This window comes from Nycticebus coucang, chromosome 10, assembly GCF_027406575.1.
Source record: "Nycticebus coucang isolate mNycCou1 chromosome 10, mNycCou1.pri, whole genome shotgun sequence".
Taxonomy (NCBI): Eukaryota; Metazoa; Chordata; class Mammalia; order Primates; family Lorisidae; genus Nycticebus; species Nycticebus coucang.
In genome coordinates this window covers 61,248,480-61,265,676 of record NC_069789.1, presented here as the reverse complement: position 1 = coordinate 61,265,676, position 17,197 = coordinate 61,248,480, and the positions used below count along the sequence as shown (strand labels likewise).

Sequence of the window (17,197 nt, the reverse complement as noted above, 5' to 3'; positions counted from 1 at the left end):
AGACTTTTCTCTCACTAGATCAGATTAAGGAGAAGAACAAAGAGGCAAAAAGGCTTCACATTCTAGGACAGGACTTATGATCTTAAGACTAAACTCCCTTGTACCCAGATTTTGTGTGTGTATGTGTGTGTGAAGACGATCAAATGTGGATGCGGTAGTGGAGCAAGCAAGAAGTGCGTGCAAGCACGTGCCACAAGTAGATAGATTAATTGTGTGAAGCTGAGAGTGGGCTGTGTCCCCAGCCCTGAACACATGTCATCTCTGCCAAGGACAAGATTCATGAGCAATGGCCAGAGCGTGATGGAGAAGGATCACTAGTTTCAAAAGAAGATTGTGTGGGATGTTGGTCAGAAGAGGGGCATCCCTGTACCTCTGTGCTCTTCCTTGTGACCCCTTCTCTTCTTCTTCAGACCCCAGTCATGGTGTGTCCTCTGGTTGTCCCTGCAGTGCATCATGACCTGCCATGTACCTTCACATGTACCATCCTCCTTCATCCTCTCCAAAACTTCTGCTGAAATTTAAACACCATTGTGAGAGTATGAGGAGGTAGGTCTTTTAAGAGGAGGATTGATCCCACTATTGTGGGAATGGGCTAGTTGGAATGGGAGTGGGCTCCTGATAAAAGGATATGTTCAGCCCCCTTTCCCTCTCCTGTGCCTTCCGCCATGGCTCAGGGCGTCATCCTCTCTCACCTAGATCATTGCAGGGCTACAGGTCTCCTGTCCTTCCTTCCTCCCTCATTGCCCATCAGTCTGGTTTCAACCCAGCAGCCCGAGTGGTCCTTTAAAAACATGAGTCAGATCTTACGATCCCTCTGTTCAAAACACTGCAACAGCTTCCCATCTTGTTCAGAGTAAGCCAAAGTCATTACTGTGGCCTTACCTGTGGCCTTATGGTCCTATGTGATGGTGGTCCCGTGCTTCTCTGATAAAACACCTTCTCACTCCCTCTTTCCTCTGTCTACTCAGTCCCCCAGGTGGGGAAAGTGGAATTTAAACCTGGATTTGTCTGATTCAAAAGTCTGTGGCCCTTCCTATTTTACAAGTGAGGAAACAGATGTCCAATTGTCCAATCAGTTTAAGACTAGACTACAGTCATATGACTAGAATATGCAGAGCCAAGATTTGAGCCCAGGTTCACATAATTATAAATTATAAATGAGATAGATTCCCTACCACTTCTTCTAGAGCAGCGGTTCTCAACCTGTGGGTCGTTACCCCTTTTTAACAATGAAAATACATTGCGGCATTAGGAAGGTTGAGAACCACTGTTCTAGAGGATCATAAATGTCCACCGGTGTGAATCAGAAAATAATACAAAATTTTAGAAAGAGCTGGCCAACACATAGAGACTACTGTATAAATATTTTGTAAAATTTTGTAATGAATATTTTGTAAATAATGATATGTTTAGTTAAAATTTCCCATTTTCCCTATGTATGGGAAATTAATGGGTGACCTTTGGGACACCCTATAGTGTTAACAGTTCAAGTCACTTCTACCATACCACATTCCCTGCAATTATCATTTCCATCTAGCTTGTGGTTTTGTTCCTTTTAGTCTATAGTCAATTTAAACTGATTTCCAAAAGTCATCCAGGAAATGAAAATTTATCTTCCTTTAAATTCTCATGCTACCCAGGATGCAAGGTATTTTTAAATCCTTAAAAGTTTTGTAAGTAAAGCAGAGGGTAGCCCCCAGGAGGTCTGCTCCCAGCCTCCTACAAAGAGCTTCCCTCCTGCCAGGTTCAGGAGAAGCCAGTGAAAGTCTTCCTTGTATCATCAGTGGAACCTTCACAAGGGACAGAGGAAAGTCCTTCAGACAAGATAGCCCTGAGAGGGAAACAATGAGCTTGGGTCACAATTTTCCACTCCTGTAGGTCAGATCACAGCCATACAATGAGAAGGAATGGGGATGAGAGTCTCAGAGAACTTTCTCCAGCAGGGAGATGAACACCAGAGTTACTGCCTCCAGGTTGGACACAAGACTGGACCAAGAATGGACCTCAGGTCTTCAGGTTCTCAGTTCCATGAAGCCACCATGCTGGCTCATCATCAAGTAGCTCCTGATCAAGTTCTTCCAGGGACACGAATTGGTCATCAGACAGTAAAGCCCTTTTCCGCCTTGGGCATTAATGAGATCCAGCGGGCTCCTGTCAATCTCCCAGGAGCAAGCCTCTAATGACCTAGGCTGACAGGTGGTCCCCTGGGATATGATCTAAGTTAGCCCAGGGATGCTTGGGGCATTTTCTAGAGTTAACTGCAGAGAGGGTGGGAGCCATGGGAGTTTTAGGAAAAGGAAAGTAGGGAAGAGGGAGAAGCATGCTGCGGGTGCCTGAAATCTCTGTGGATGTTGACTGTGCATTTGGACAGAGTAGCACCAAAGGGTGTCACTGAGCTGAACAAACCAAAGGGTTTGTCACCTTTCCTTGTGACTAGTACTATTAGTGGAATTTTTGTTTTGTTTTGTTTTTGAGACAGAGTCTCACTATGTTGCCCTTGGTAGAGGGCCATGGCATCACAGCTCACAGCAACCTCAGACTTGTGGGCTTAAGTGATTCTCTTGCCTCAGCCTCCCAAATAGCTGGGACTATAGGCATCCACCCCAATGCCCAGCTATTTTTTGTTGCATTTGTCATTGTTGTTCAGCTAGCCTGGGCTGGGTTTGAACCCACCACCCTTGGTGTATGTGGCTGGAGCCGTAACCACTGTGCTAGGGGGCACTGAGCCTTTTTTTTTTTTTTAGGATTCTTTATCTCTTTCATGCTCTCTCCTCCTTTCTTTCCATTCCTTTCTCCCTTCCTTTCTTTATCTTGTCTTTTCCGGTTCTCTAGGAGTGAGGTCTATAGGGGGAACTGAACAGACTTGCAAGCAAGCAGCCCTGGATGTCTTTTGTCTTATAAATGGTGAAGTCCAAATTCTGAGAGGCCTAGAGACTCATCTGCCCATCTCCAGCTCTGGCCCTGCATAAGTCAGAGCTCACCCAGTCACCCAAATTCACTTCACCTCTTGAGTGTCAGGCACTCTGTCTACAACATGGGAGTTGTGTGGTTAGTGGTGCCCATATGTCTAAGAGCCCAGTGTAACCCGCACTAAGCCAGGGTACAAAGTTGCTATCCTGGTAAAAGTCTTCATGTCCACCTGGCCTCTCTGTCATTTACTGAACTCTGACAGTAGCACAAAAATTCTGGAATGTTAGATTTAATTTTTGGAAAAGAAACCCAAAATGTATCGGGAGCCATGTTTGAGAAATTAAATTAGTGGTGATCAATTGTGGCTACAAACTTCTGAGGGGGTCAAAGAAAACGTGAATTTAAAGTAGTAAGACCGCATGGGGTCCGTGTTTCCACTCTGCAGAGCAGATGCTTTGTGTATCACTAAGTGCACCCAAAACCTTCATCCTAACTTTATAGTGACTGATGTTCTTCTAGCGCTTGATGGTTATTTGACACTTTTTTGTATTTGGCCTTGGGTATATTTAAGTATTTGATGGAGTTTTAATGCTTTGCATCTCAAATTCTGGTTGGGTCGTTGAACCACTCACTGGTTGCTCTTTCTGAACCAAAATCAATAGGGAAGTTGGTTTGACTATCTATTGTGGGTTCCTTTGAGTCTTTAATTGTTAAAGGATACTCCATTGCAGTTCAGGAGTCCAGAGGGTGGACAGCTCTGGTAAGCCATTAGTGATTGTATAATGCCGTGGTCAGGGTTGAGGCAAGAGTCTCTCCATTGATCCTCCATCCCAACCTTCAACACTTAGCCCCTAACTTTGAAGCTACTAACAACTCGGCTCCCAAAGTGACTGTGTAATTCCTGGTGAAGTTCCATTTCCACTTAGAGTCTCATTGTCACCTTTTATTTGGAACCTCTCCCTTCCTCATCATGCAGTTTTATTACACAGAGCCATGTTAGGCATCTTCTTTCCTAGCTTTCTTTTCTTTTCTATTCTTTTCTTTTCTTTCTTTTTCTTTTCTTTTCCTTTTTTTTCCCTCTCCTCTCCTCTCTTCCCCTCCCCTCCCCTCCCCTCCCCTCTTTCCCTCTCTCTTTCTTGAAAGAGTCTCACTCTGTTGCCCCCAGGCTAGAGTGTCATGGCCTCACTCTAGCTCACAGCAACCTCACACCCCTGGGTTCAAGTGATCCTCCTGCCTCAGTCTCCCAAGTAGCTGGGACTACAGGTGCCTGCCACAATGCCTGGCTCATTTTTCTATTTTTTTGTAGAGATGGGGGCTTTCTCTTGCTTAGGCCTGCCTCAAACTACTGAGCTCAATTGATATTCCCACCTCAGCCTTCCAGAGTGCTGGGATTACAGGCATGAGCCACTGCACCTGGCCTTTTTCCCTAGCTTTTAGACAGCACAGTTACAGAAGAATCTCCAAATATCTCCAGACTTAAAATCAAGCAGTGGTGGTAAAGACACTGTTTCCCCCACCCCTACATATAACAGTCAGGGAAATCATTTGTAGATCCTCTCAGGGCCTATTCATCTGACAAATGAATTTGTTTTTTCTTAAGACAGAGTGTCACTATGTCACCCTTGGTAGTGTGCTGTGGTGTCACAGCTCACAGCAACCTCAGACTCCGGGCTTAAGCAATTCTCTTGCCTCAGACTCTCAAATAGCTGGGACTACAGGCACCTGCCACAATGCCTGGCTATTTTTTTGTTGCAGTTGTCATTGTTGTTTAGCTGGCCTGGGCTGTGTTTAAACCCGCCAGCCTGGGTGTATGTGGCTGGCGCCGTAACCACAGTGCTACAGGTGCCCAAGCCATGACAAATGAATATTAAGCATGATTCTCAACTCAGAGAACGAGCCAGAATCCTTCCTTCATGGGGCAATATACAAACGCATGTCCTAAAGATGCATAATTTCAACAACATAATTTCAATGACAGTAGGTGCTAGTTACTTTTCATTGGATAATCAAAGGTCACATTGAACCAAACTATAAATGAGTAAATGAGGCGGAGGCAATAGAATGCACAAATACCTCCGTATAATTTACAGTGGAAACAGTAAAATTAAATGAGAAAACTTAATGAGATAATAGTGCCCAAAGCCTTGTACAGCTGCCCCCTGTAGATGATTATTACCTGCTAGTTTCTATTTCCACTTGTTTTAGAGACAACTGGCTTTCAGAGCCAACCAGAGCAATGACAGGCACCATTTAATGGTGACTTGACAATGGAGATCATGTCTTCTCAATCAGATGGCAGGGGCTGTGCCTCTGCCACCACATGTGGAAGCCCAGGGCTCTGTCTCTCTATCCAAGGAGGAGCTTCCTGAATTCAGGAACTGTCTCCTCAGCAGGTCTTAGGAAGGGTCCTCCCCCTAGGTATCCTAGGTAGGGGACTGTCAGCCATCTTTTCTGCCCATGGCTGGGCTTTCCAAGTACTCAAAGTGCCTGACAAGTCCCAAACAGCTCCCTGCCCAGCCCTGGGCCTGGCCCTGTCTGTGGTGTCCTGCGTTGGCAGCCTGATCTTTGCCATCAGCTGAATGTGGCTAGGCTTCTGGGAATTTGGGATGTCAGTGCCAGAGGGAGGACAGCTGATCCCAGGGAAGAAGTGAGGCTAGAGGCTGGGGGGTGGGGGCAGGGAGACCCTGTCACATGATTGCATCCTCAGGGTCTCTTTCTTGACTGGCCAGTGGGAATGAGGGTTCCCACAGACAAGTCATGTCGCCATCTGGGACCGAATTTCTACCCCAGATCCATCAATCCACAAGCCCTAGTCTTTCCCTGAGTGTGTATCCAGGCGTAAGCACAGGAGTTGGAAGTCCCTGTCTGTCCCTTGGGAGCCCCCCATCCGATGTGGGAGACAGACCCCCTACCTAGTCTAATGGGGGAGACAGGTCTTGGCTTCAGATTTTTTTCTACTCTAGGTTAACCAACACACAGCACCCATGGGCTCTTTCCAAAACACAGATACATTAATTCTCTGCCTGAAAACCTCCCACGACTCCTCATAGACTCCAAAATAAATACCTAACCCCATAGCAAGGTACAAAAGTCCCTTTACAACCTTCCTGGGTATGATGCCACAGTGTGGGTGGGCCTGCAGGTGAAGACTTCCTGCCACCTCAAGGAATTTGGCCTGCTTGAGGCTCCGTTTTGGGAATCTGCTAACACATTTTACTTAAAGGAAACTTTTCCTTGCAGGTTGAGCAGGGGAAAGGGCAGACATAGCTTCAGAGCATTTCCCAACCCCAGGCCCTATAGATGCTGGAGAAACCACCCATGATTAAGCTTCTGTGAGAAGAGTCCAGTCCTAGGGCACAGTGAGCTGGAGAAAGGTGGACCAGAAGGAGAGGCAATTCCAGTCCTTGGGAAATTCCCAGAACTCGAGGGAGACAGAGAGTGTCCACAGGACAGGCGAGTCCTGAGACCTGCAGTGAATTAATGCAGTCACATGGAAATACCTCTTAATATGGGATCACAGAGAGCAGGCAAGTCAGCATTCCAGGAGGGAGGGAGAATGGAGTGGGGTGGGGAGAGGCCAGCTTGCTTGACCTGGAGAGAACCAGCTGGAGATCAGGTGGGGAGGGTGTCGGGCGGTTGGTGAAAGGCTTTGGATGCTGGGAAGAGTTTAGATTTGTTGTGAGCAGCCTTCTTGTGTGGGCAGGGTGGTGCCCTCTTCAGCATGGAAGAATGATCCTACTCCAAACCCAGCCCCGGTGGAGTCTGTTTCTAATATAAGAGTCTGAGTCAAGCTGTTCTTCTGGGGCTTTCAGGGGCCAGTTCCAGGACTCAGGGTCCCTTTTAAGGTCTCCTGGCTTGAAGCAGCTGGCTCATCCAAACTGCCTCACTGCTACTTACCCAGCATCCTTAGCTCTGTTCAGACTCAGTTTTCCCACCTGAGAAAATGGTTTTCAGCTTTAGGTTCTTGGAGTTGTGCAGGGCAGTAACTTAGCTGAGAGCTGGGTGAGGATTCCAGGAGACTGTTCAGGTGAGGTCTCCAGTCCTACCTCCCCATCTCTTGTCAGCACAAAACCTCTAGCTGCGAGGCCTCAGGCCACCAGGAGAAGCAGCAGCAGTGTGGCTGTTAGAGTAGCTCTCGGGACAGATGGACGGGGGGGCTCCCCTTTCTTCCTCTCTGCCAGGGCAGGGCACAGCAGGAGCTGTGTGGAGAGAGGCAATGTGGTGGAGTGAGGCAGAGTGTCCCCTGTGCTTGCACCTTGGTTAGCAGGAGCAGTTTATTCCTCTCCTCACCACCTGAGATTGAGACCTCAAGAGTGCACCTTTCTGGAATGATTAAGGATTTGTTGCTACTCTCCAGAGGGAGGTGAGTCTGGCTGTATGCCACCTCACTATGCACCTTCTGGAGGCACCACTCCTCTTCCAAGTCCCAGTGCCCACCTTCAAGAAAAAGGGAGTTGAATTAGATCCACAAAATACCCATTGTTAAGACTGCAGACCAGGCACCAGATAGCTTTGTTTCACATCCTGGCTCTGTAGCTCACTAGAGTAAGACTCACTAGACGTTACCTCGTGAAAGGTACGTCATCTTTATATCTTAGTTTCCCCATCTGTAAATTGGGGTTAGTAATTGATTCTACCTTGTGGATTTGTTTAAATGAGTTAACATATCTGAAGACTGTGCTCGCTTCGGCAGCACATATACTAAAATTGGAACGATACAGAGAAAATTAGCATGGCCCCTGCGCAAGGATGACACCCAAATTCGTGAAGCGTTCCATGTTTTATTGAATCCCACAAAGGCATAAATGTATTCATGATCTATGTATATATGTCTTAATAAAAAAAAAATCTGAAGACTTAGAAGAAGAACATCTGGCATGCAGCAAGAGCTCTGCAAGGGTTAAATACCTGTTGCTGTTATAATTTTATTGTTGTCGTTAGATGTCTTCAAGGCCCTGTCCAGCTTTGATCTTCTGTCAGGGTTTACGCTGCCCCAAGAGACTGATGCCTGTTGCAGTCTAGTCCTTCCTGGAAACTGGAGTAAGGACTCCTCCCTAGCTTCTCTTCCCCAGGAAGGGTCCTTTGGACCCGCTTCTGTAGTCCTCAGGCCAGCTGGGCCTGTTGGGTTAGGCCCTCGCGGATTAAGGGATTGAGACCTGACTCAAGTTTCTCTGTTACCGAAAGCCAGCTTTGCAAGCATGAAATTGCCCTTGGGGTCTCCAAGGTCTTCATTCCTATGAGGCCATGGGATTGATTACACTGAAGGTGGGGTGAGAAAGACTTGGACTAAGGCTGACCCGTGGGCTGGACTGGAGAGAGGGAGCCAGCAGGCAGCTGGGGACAGACTGGAGGGCAGCCTGGTGGCCAAGGGGTACTGGTGTGAAGCACAGGAAGGGTTTTTTTGCCCCCACAAGCTCTCACATCTCCATATGCCTGTGTAACAACTATGCTGGGAATGGAATCCTATGCCCTAGCCCTAGGCTCAGAAAACAGCTCAAATCCCTGAAGCCATCTCTGTGGACCAGCATATATGGTCTTCTCTGGGAGTCCAGCTCTTCTGGTGGCATTGTGTGGATGTATGTGTATGTTTGCATGTCTTTGGTTAGAACCCTGCTCTCCCACCCCATCTACCTGGACCCTAGTGGGGGTGAGAAAAGGCACTGCCCCATGGAGAGGATCCTCCATGCCTCACTCCTCTAAGGCAGAACCATTTTCACACCAAGATATAGAGGCAATGTCAGCCTGCGAATGAATTCAAACTCTCTCTTGAGTCACACGGACTTACCTTGCTTTTCAAATACATAGTGCCTTGTCCACTCAAGTCACAAGACTGTAGGGGACTGTAGTTGGCCAGGATGTTAGAGAGCATCTCATCCAACCCAAGACATGTCCCCGTGAAGGCCCAAAAAGGAAGGCCTTTATGTGGACAGAACCTCTTGGTACCTGCTATATAATGAATTTCCACCTTGTGGGGACAGGGGAGCACTGATAAACTGTGACCGTTTTCCACGCCAAAGTTGCTGAGCCCTTTCTGTAAGGCACTGAGGAAGAATGAACACCAAACACAAATCCTCCACCCAGAGTTCTTTTGACATAGGTATTCCTCCAATCAGGGAAGGCACAATCTTGTTTCTTTATCTCCCTAAGGCAAAGTCTATTAGGCGGTATAATAAGGTTATACCATGGGAAATGGGGGTGGACTCCTGGACATCCAGACATAGCTAAATATTCTTAGACATTGCATCTGATAGAGGATAAAGGGGGAGGGTGGGAAAAGCCATTTGACCCCTCTCAGTTCCTTAGGGTCCTGAAATTTTCATCTTATTGCCATGAGAGGGATGCAGGTATGAAGCAGTGCAGAAAGGAGAGCCACCCTATGTAAGCTGTTCTTATAACATGGGAAATAGAGGCCAGGCAATGGCCTCCTGGCTCCATTGGGCACCTTGGCTCATGGCTCTATTTGCTGCCCCCAGGCCTCAGGAAAGAGCTCACTAGCTACCTGGGGGTGGCAGAGGTCTGCAATAGTCTCCTAAAATGCTGAAAGGCTCCGCAATGGACCACGTTGCAGCTTCCTTCTTCCCCCTCCTGGGATGCAGCATGTAGCTCAGGAGGTCCCTGGAGTCCAGGCCCACTGTGACAATAATAGATTGCCCTCCCAAGAGCCTGCCCACTCCCTCCTTCAATCCCTTCTCCTCCTTACAGTTAGAATGAGGGTTTTTGTTGTTGTTTTGAGACAGGGTGTCACTCTGCCATCTAGGCTGTAGTACAGTGGTGCAATCATAGCTCATTGTAACCTCGAATTCTTGGCTCAAGAGGTCCTCCTGCTTCAGACCCCCAAGTATTTGGGACCATAAGTACACTACTATGCTTAGTTAATTTAAAAACAATTTCTTTTTATAGAGATGAGGGTCTTACCATGTTGTCCTAACTGGTTTCCAACTCCTGGCCTCAAGCAATCCTCCCATCTCGGCCTCCCAAAGTGCTGGGATTACAGGCAGTGAATCTCCATGCCCAGCACAGACTGAGTTTTTTTTTTTTTTTTTTAAAATACAAATTGGACACTGTCACTCCTCTAGCTTAAACAAACCTCAATAGCTCTTTGTAAATAGAGATTGAAACTCTTCAATGGCCTCCTAAGCCTACTGGACTGAACTCTCCTGACTCAGCTCTTTCACTCATTCTCTAAGCTCTGGCTTTCCTTGCTCTCCCTGCTCTCCTTTAGAGCCTGTATCATAGTTTATAAGCAGATGTTTAACATCTTGTAATGAGTCTCTGCCTCACTAGACTGTGAGCTTCTTGAGGGGAGGGCTCTGCCATTTGCTTAGCTTTATACTAAGGGCTTAACACAGTGCCAGGGCCAGGGCCCGGGCCCAACACAAGGTAGGTATTAAGCGGGTATTTGTTGAATAAGTGAAAGACCAGCCTCTGACATTCAGAAATGGACAGGGAGGACACGCAAATGTGTGCATGCGCGCACAGGCACCTCTGAGCTTCGGAGGTCAAACTCCTCCCCTCTCAGAGCACGGACAGGAGAGTCGCTCCTGTAGAGTCAGCAAGGTGCTAATGAGTACATGCAAATATTCAGTGTCCTCTCCTTGAAGGAAACATTAGCCCCATTTCCCTTCTACTTCACCTGAATCCTTGGTCAAACTTTGCTTATTGGTGGCAATAAATACAGTTCCCTGTCTTTAGAGAGGGACTTGGTAGCTCTTCCAAAGCAGACTACGTGGTCTTGTCTCTTGTGCCTCACCTGCCCTCTGCTCTCCATAAGAAAATCTATCGCTATTCCCATCACTTTTTTTTTTTTTGAGACAGAGTTCTACTTTGTCACCCTCTGTAGAGTGCTATGGCTTCACAGCTCACAGCAACCTCAAATTCTCAGGCTCAAGCAATTCTCTTGTCTCAGCCTCCCAAGTAGCTGGGACTACAGGCATCTGCCACAACACCTAGCTATTTTTAGAGACAGGGTCTTGCTCTTGTTCGGTCTGGTCTTGAACCTGTGAGCTCAGGCAATCCACCTGCCTCAGCCTCCCAGAGTGCTGGGATTACAGACGTGAGTCACTGCACCCAGTCCCAATTTCCATCTTCTATCCACATTGCTCAAAAACTCAACCATCTATCCTGCCAACTGGATAGATGGCCCCAGCCTAGCTGGTCAAATCCCCTGTTCTATCCTTGAAGAAGCTCCAGAGTGAGCTCACCTTCTCCAGAAGGCCTCCTGGCTGCACAATTCCCAGGCCCTCCTCCTTCCTGGCCGCTCTCAATGGAGTCTAGACTGTGACTGGTTCCTGAAATTTGTTGCCTGTTTGGTATCACTTTGAGATGTGATTCCCAAGAGTGTTTATGTATCTGTAGGACCTATGGTCTCATGGGTCTCCAGCAACAAACTTAGCTGAAAATTTAAGGCTTCAGATGATGAAAATGCGCTCCCTGTGAGGGGTCGTATAAATGAGGCATCATGGAACAAACTCGCCCGAAGCCAATCTGGTTGAGATTAAAGCTCTGTGAAGAGGAGTTGGATGGGCTGATGTCATAGGACCCTTCCGTCTCTCGCCTCTGAGGCTAGGGTGTTAGCCCTAGGGGACCCTGCCCTGCCAAGCCTAGACTGGGGGAGGAGGGAGGTGGGGTAAGTGGGAGGGGCGGAGGGAGCTGAGGCGCCTGCAGTGACACCTGCTGCAGCCCTGCTGTCCACTGTCAGTTGACCCAGAGGCTCTGGCAGCAAGCAGCAGCTGGACACAGGAAGGAGGGAGCGGACAGGAGGCAGGAGGCTGGCTGTGCACCCAGGTAAGTGGGTGCTGCACACCTGGCTGCACACCAAGGCCAGGGTAGGGCTGAGATGGAGACACTGAGCTGTTCTGTATCTTTTCTACTCAAGAAGCGGCAGGCAGTGGGCATAGGATCAGCCTGGTGAAGATTCAGCCTGGCTGGCTGATCCCATGCTGGGTACATCTATAGCCCCTCTAGGTGACTCCAGGATATCGAAGGAGAGGATTTCAGTAAGTCTTGTCTGGGTGGTTCTATCTTGGTTCTGATTTCCTGGAGCACTGCTTGACTTAGAGTGGGATACAGTGACCAGATTGAAAATATCACTAGCAGCCCAGAATAAGGACCTCAGGGCTGCAACTTGCCATATTTTGGCTAATAACATTGTCAAACCAGTCAAAAGAAACCTGGTTTGGCTTTTCTTGCGTCAAAATCCACCAGTTAAGGAGTTGTAGATAGCAGGGACTTGGATCTAGAGGAGGGAACGGCAGGTGGAGGCTGAAGGTGGGGGTCATGGGTGCTGAAAAGGCCAAGAAGATACTACCCTGGGGAGGACACAAGCTGCCATTTGGCGCCAGGAAAATTGGGATTCTTCCTAAATGTGAGAAGGAAGGAGGAGAGTATTCATTTCCTTCTCTACCCTCTACAATTATGACCACATCTCTCTAGTCTCCAACCAAACATGCCCTTACCCATTTGTCATTGACCTTGTACCAAATCTGGCTTATTTCTGAAAGAGGAGGGAGGTCCAGAAACTGATATGGCTTGACATTGGGCACTAAGTTCGCTAAAGTGTTCTGCTTCCCTCTCCGCCTGCAGCTGGGACCTGTGGGTGGGGTCTGGAGGGGTAAGAGTGGCACTATATTTCTGCATGTGTGATGAATAGCTGAGTAATTGACTGACAGCCTGTGATGCCAATGATGGGGACGATGATGAAGACGATTACTGAGATGGTTGCGTTCCACTCAGACTGCTTCAGTGTGGAGCCACTAACGGGTGCATGCACTTGACTCTACCAGAAGATTGTAGTGGGGAGTGGGTGGGACGGAGGCCTCTGCAGCACTCTCCTCCAATGATGGCCCACTGTGTCCTCCTCCATTGGTGGCTGCCTTCCCTCTCCACCCTCCCACATGATCCCTGTGACATAACGGCTGTGACACCTGTGACTGCTCTAGAACGCAGTTGGCACACCATGGCATTCCAGCGCACTAGGGTGCAGTGCCTGAGCTGTAGAGGGGTTGCCTGGGGCCAGAAGTGCCAGTGGGTGGGCAGTTGAGAAATGAAAGAGTCTCAGTTGGAGGGAGGAATTTGCTCTGTCATATGTGATTCTATATTAATAACAGGGCTCTTTGGGCAGGAAATGGAATCACCAAAATGGAACTGCTTGGCTATGCGCCAATTTCACAGGAGGTGGGATTGCTGGGCAATTCCTTCAAGACCACCTGCCCCCAAATTTATGGCTCTCATCCTGTCTGAGACCCAACTACCCCACCCCTGTGTCGGATTCACTATCGGCCATACCAGATGGATGCCTTTAAGAGAAATCATGGGGAGATAGATGGTGGTGGTGGTGGGGAGAGGATGGAAAACACTCCATTCACGTAACACTGTAATTTGCTGGCTTCAAAGGGGAGCAGATAGATTTATGGGGATCCCATTGGTCTGGGCAGAGAAGAGCTTAAGAGCAGCCAAGTTGAAGACTCTCCCCTGCAGACCTTGTGATCTAAAGAATTCCAGATCCAGGGAATGTGGGAGGTGAGGGGCTACTGGGCACTGCCAGAAAGTCCCACAGTTGGGGGAGAAGCCAGGAGGCCCAGAGAATGTCCCTGGAGAATTCACATTCCAAAAGTGAGGGGCGAAGGCTGTTAAACAGCTGGAAGGATCCTGAATGAGTTTGATTTCCTCTTGTTTGGGAAGACTGTGTCTCACCCAGAGTGGACATCAGGCCCAGGGTCCCACTGGGAGGCCAGACCAATATGGTAGAGGGTAGGCTCAGTCCTGTGGTTCCCTTTTTCTGGGAAAGGTACCAGCTGGGTACCCCCTCCCTGGTCTTTGGGAGACTGGTTTTGCTGGAGTCAGGGAATTACAGAAAACCAGTCGGTGCCATTAATTGGGTTAGACAAGCTCTTGGGGACAGCAGCTTTTCCCAGTTCCTGCCCCAGATATTGTCTGGCACACTGATGGCGTGAGAGGGTTGGGAGAAGACCAGTCTGGACCTTGCAGGAGCCATACTACCTTCTGTTTTCAGGAGATCTATTTCCGCTCTTGGGGGAGCCAAAGAGGAGGCACAACTATGGCAGGTGAGAGAAGAACCACCCTCCTCTCCTACTCCCCAGGGTGGAGAGGAAGGAAGGGCCAAAGATTTGGGAGGACTTAGTGGGCTCTTTGTCTTTTTTAAGGTTTGGCTTTGAGTTTCAAACTGTTTTCTTAAATACGAGGTGCAGCGCCCCCACATGGGCTCCCGCTTCCTGAGGAGGAGCCCTTCCCCATTCTTCCTTCCCAAGGTTTTCCCAGGGAAACGCTTGTGGCCTTCCAGGGTGCCCACTGCCCACTTCACAGGGGCTCCATTCACACTGCTGAAGATCCTCCATCAGATTCCCTCTAGAAAATGCAAAAGCACTTGCACAGGCAAGAGGAAGGACCTGCAGTCCTGCCCCAACGGGCCGAGAGACGAGGGGGTTCCTGCTCCTTGGGTGATGGGGTGAATGCTTCATTCTACTGAAGGGCCACACAAGAGGGGAGAAGGGGGAAAGGTCCACCTCTGTCTCTCCTGCCTTCCCCAGAGAAGCCCTTGAAGAAGTCCTCCGTCCCTGGGGTGAGCATCCGGCAGCTGGTGGAGGACATCCCTGCAGGCTGCAGCACGCCGGACTTTGAGCAGAAGCCTGTCACCTTGGCTCTGCAGGAGGGTGAGAGCCTGGGGGTGGGTAGGCAAGATTCCTGCCCCGTCACCTCCTAGCAGGCACCCTGTCCCCCCACCCATCACAGGGCCATTTCGTGTCTCCCTCCTGTACTTGGGTGGTATCTGCTTGGGTCTCTTACTAAGACATGGGGAGAAAGGGAGTGAAGAGATACCATGTTATGCTGATGTGAGAAATATCTGGGGGACAAGGACAGGGAAATGCTAAATTGGGAAGCAGAGAGAAGTTATGTTTCCTAGTCCCCTTCTCCCCTCTCCCTGCCTCAAAGCCGCTGCAGAGAGGCCATGTTACAACCGAGCTAATTCTGACTCCCCTCAACCCTTGCCTCCAGGCAGCCACATTGCCAGTGGCTCCCAGACTGGGCTCTGGAAGGCCACGTGAGAAAAGTGCCCAAGACAGTGGTGGGCAAAAAAGGCTTGTTGGGAAAGGGGTGGGAATTGATGTTCTCTTCTCAACGCAGATCCTCACAATAATTTTTAGTTCACAATATTCTGGTAGAAGGAAAATAGCAGCACTTTATTTTTCTAAATCTTGAACAAGGTCATGAGAAATTGGGGAGGGCCCCTGGGCTATGAGTCCATATTGCTCTCTACCGAGATGACCCTGTGGGAGGCGGAGGGGCTCTGTGAGGGTAAGCAGCTCCCAGGCTCCCATGCCAGACTTGGGGTCTTTTCTGGAGCCCTGTGCCTCAGGACTAGCTCCTTTGAGCACCAAATAGCCCTTCCTTTCTGAAATTGTCATTCCTCTTCCCCCTAGAAGGTAGAAATGGAACCCTCAAGATCTCATCCCCTTCCTAGTCTTGGGAGAATCCTTTGGACACCCACTCTCAAAAAAAAAAAAAAACGCCCTTCTCCTGCCCAAGCCCTACTGGCTTTCCTTTTTTTACTGAGGACAGTCTAGCTGATCTTTCTGTCAAGGAGCCCAGGCTTCTGCAGTACAAAAGCAGGCAAGGACTCTCTTGTCGGTGCCTGGAACCTACCGCCTTCCCCCTCACACGAGTCTTGAGACAAGGCGACCAAGACCTGGCACACTTTTCAGAATGGGCAGTGGAGATCCCTAGAGCAGGGAGGATGACATTAGTTAGACTCCCAATAAAGCACACTCTAGCCTTTCCCCAACCAGTCTCCCTACATGCCTCTTCCTACTTCAGGGAAAAATGCCATCTTTCGGGCTGTGGTCTGCGGGGAGCCCAGGCCCAAGGTGCATTGGCAGAGCACCAAAGGTGACCTCAGTAATTCCAGCAAGTACCAGGTCTCCTCTGCCCCTGGCAGCAAGGAGCATGTGCTACAGGTAAGAACCAAAGCTCTTCCCTTGCCCAGGGTCCACGCATCTCTTCCCATCCCCTTGAAGGTCTTCTTGGTGGCTTCTAATCTCCCTGAGGAGTAAGAGACTCTTAGTTGCAGTTGAGTCCATTCAACTCCATTCCATGGCTCAAAGTTGCTGAGCCAGGAGTGGACCCAGCAGACTCGCAGATACCTCTATTAATAATCTGGGAGGGGATGTAGACTGCAGCTTAAGAGCTTAAGCTCTGGAGTCAGAGCGCCTAGGCCACCACCCTGCTTCACAGTTACTTCCCTCTTTCTACCTGTTTCCTTATCTGTAACATGTGATAATAATACTCATTATTATATGTAGTACCTACATATACATATATATGTTATATGTATATATATTATATGTATATGTGGTGCCTACATCAATAAGTACCTACATCAGGGAAGGATGGCCCTTTTCCCTGCAGCAGGAAGTGGCCTATAGGGGAGATTGGTTGGAGGAAGGCTATAGTATACTTTAGTGACATTCTAATTAAAGTCTTCCTCCCTACTGTAGTACCTACATCAAGGAGTTCTTACGAGAATTAAAGGTTTATGTAAAGGGTCTAGCCAGTGCCTGGCCTATAGTGAGTACTCAATGAATCTTGGTTATATTGGTAATATGTATACCAGCCATGGAACATATACCATGTGCCAGGCCCTGGCCTAAACACAGATTACATGATTTAATCCTGAGTCTTCAGTACTTTCTGAGGTATTATTATACGCATCTAACAAATGAAGAAACACAGTTTAGAGAGGTTGGGTAGCTTCCCCGAGGTCCCACATCTGGCAATCGTGACAGAGATGGTTTTCAGTCCCAAATCCAGTGCCCTACAAGTGAATTCTTTCTGCTACACCACGTTGCCTCTGATGGCAAAGAGTTGGTGCCTCCACCTATCCAGATCCAGGTTTTTATTTTGGAGTTTGTCCCCATAAACACTGTGAGCCCTACAAGGATAAGAACTGTGTCCTGCTTACCTTATACCCTCAACACATAGCACGTCTAGGAAGCTGAGGAAGGGAAATGAAATGCTAGGCCTGTTCCCCTGCCCATGGCCTCTCTGCAGGTCAACAAGCTGACAGGTGAGGACACTGACGTGTACCGCTGCACAGCGGTGAACATGTACGGAGAGGCCACGTGCACAGTGAGACTCACCGTCATCGAAGGTGGGCTTCCCCTATCCCCAGCCCCAAGCCTGTCTCATCAGTGCCTAAGCATCACTTCCTCCTCCAAGATCCCTCAGGGGAATCAGAAGCCGTGCAGCTGCCCAGGTGGGGAGGAAAGGTGGT

General features: G+C 48.8%; 1 protein-coding gene and 1 non-coding gene across 5 annotated transcripts in view; both read left to right on the top strand.

The window, feature by feature from the left end:
• IGFN1 (immunoglobulin like and fibronectin type III domain containing 1) overlaps nucleotides 1-17,197 on the top strand; it is a 48,172-nt gene that overhangs the window by 6,143 nt on the left and 24,832 nt on the right. For all 4 annotated transcript variants that reach the window (XM_053607540.1, XM_053607538.1, XM_053607541.1 and 1 more), the window contains exons 2-5: nucleotides 13,922-13,973; nucleotides 14,457-14,579; nucleotides 15,742-15,881; nucleotides 16,975-17,074. In XM_053607540.1, the coding sequence (XP_053463515.1) occupies nucleotides 13,967-13,973; nucleotides 14,457-14,579; nucleotides 15,742-15,881; nucleotides 16,975-17,074 (370 nt within the window). In that variant the 5' untranslated portion in view covers nucleotides 13,922-13,966. The remainder of the gene's footprint in view (nucleotides 1-13,921; nucleotides 13,974-14,456; nucleotides 14,580-15,741; nucleotides 15,882-16,974; nucleotides 17,075-17,197) is intronic.
• Nucleotides 7,588-7,694, top strand: LOC128597815 (U6 spliceosomal RNA). Its single transcript, XR_008383374.1, has one exon. It is a non-coding gene; the product is annotated as a U6 spliceosomal RNA (small nuclear RNA).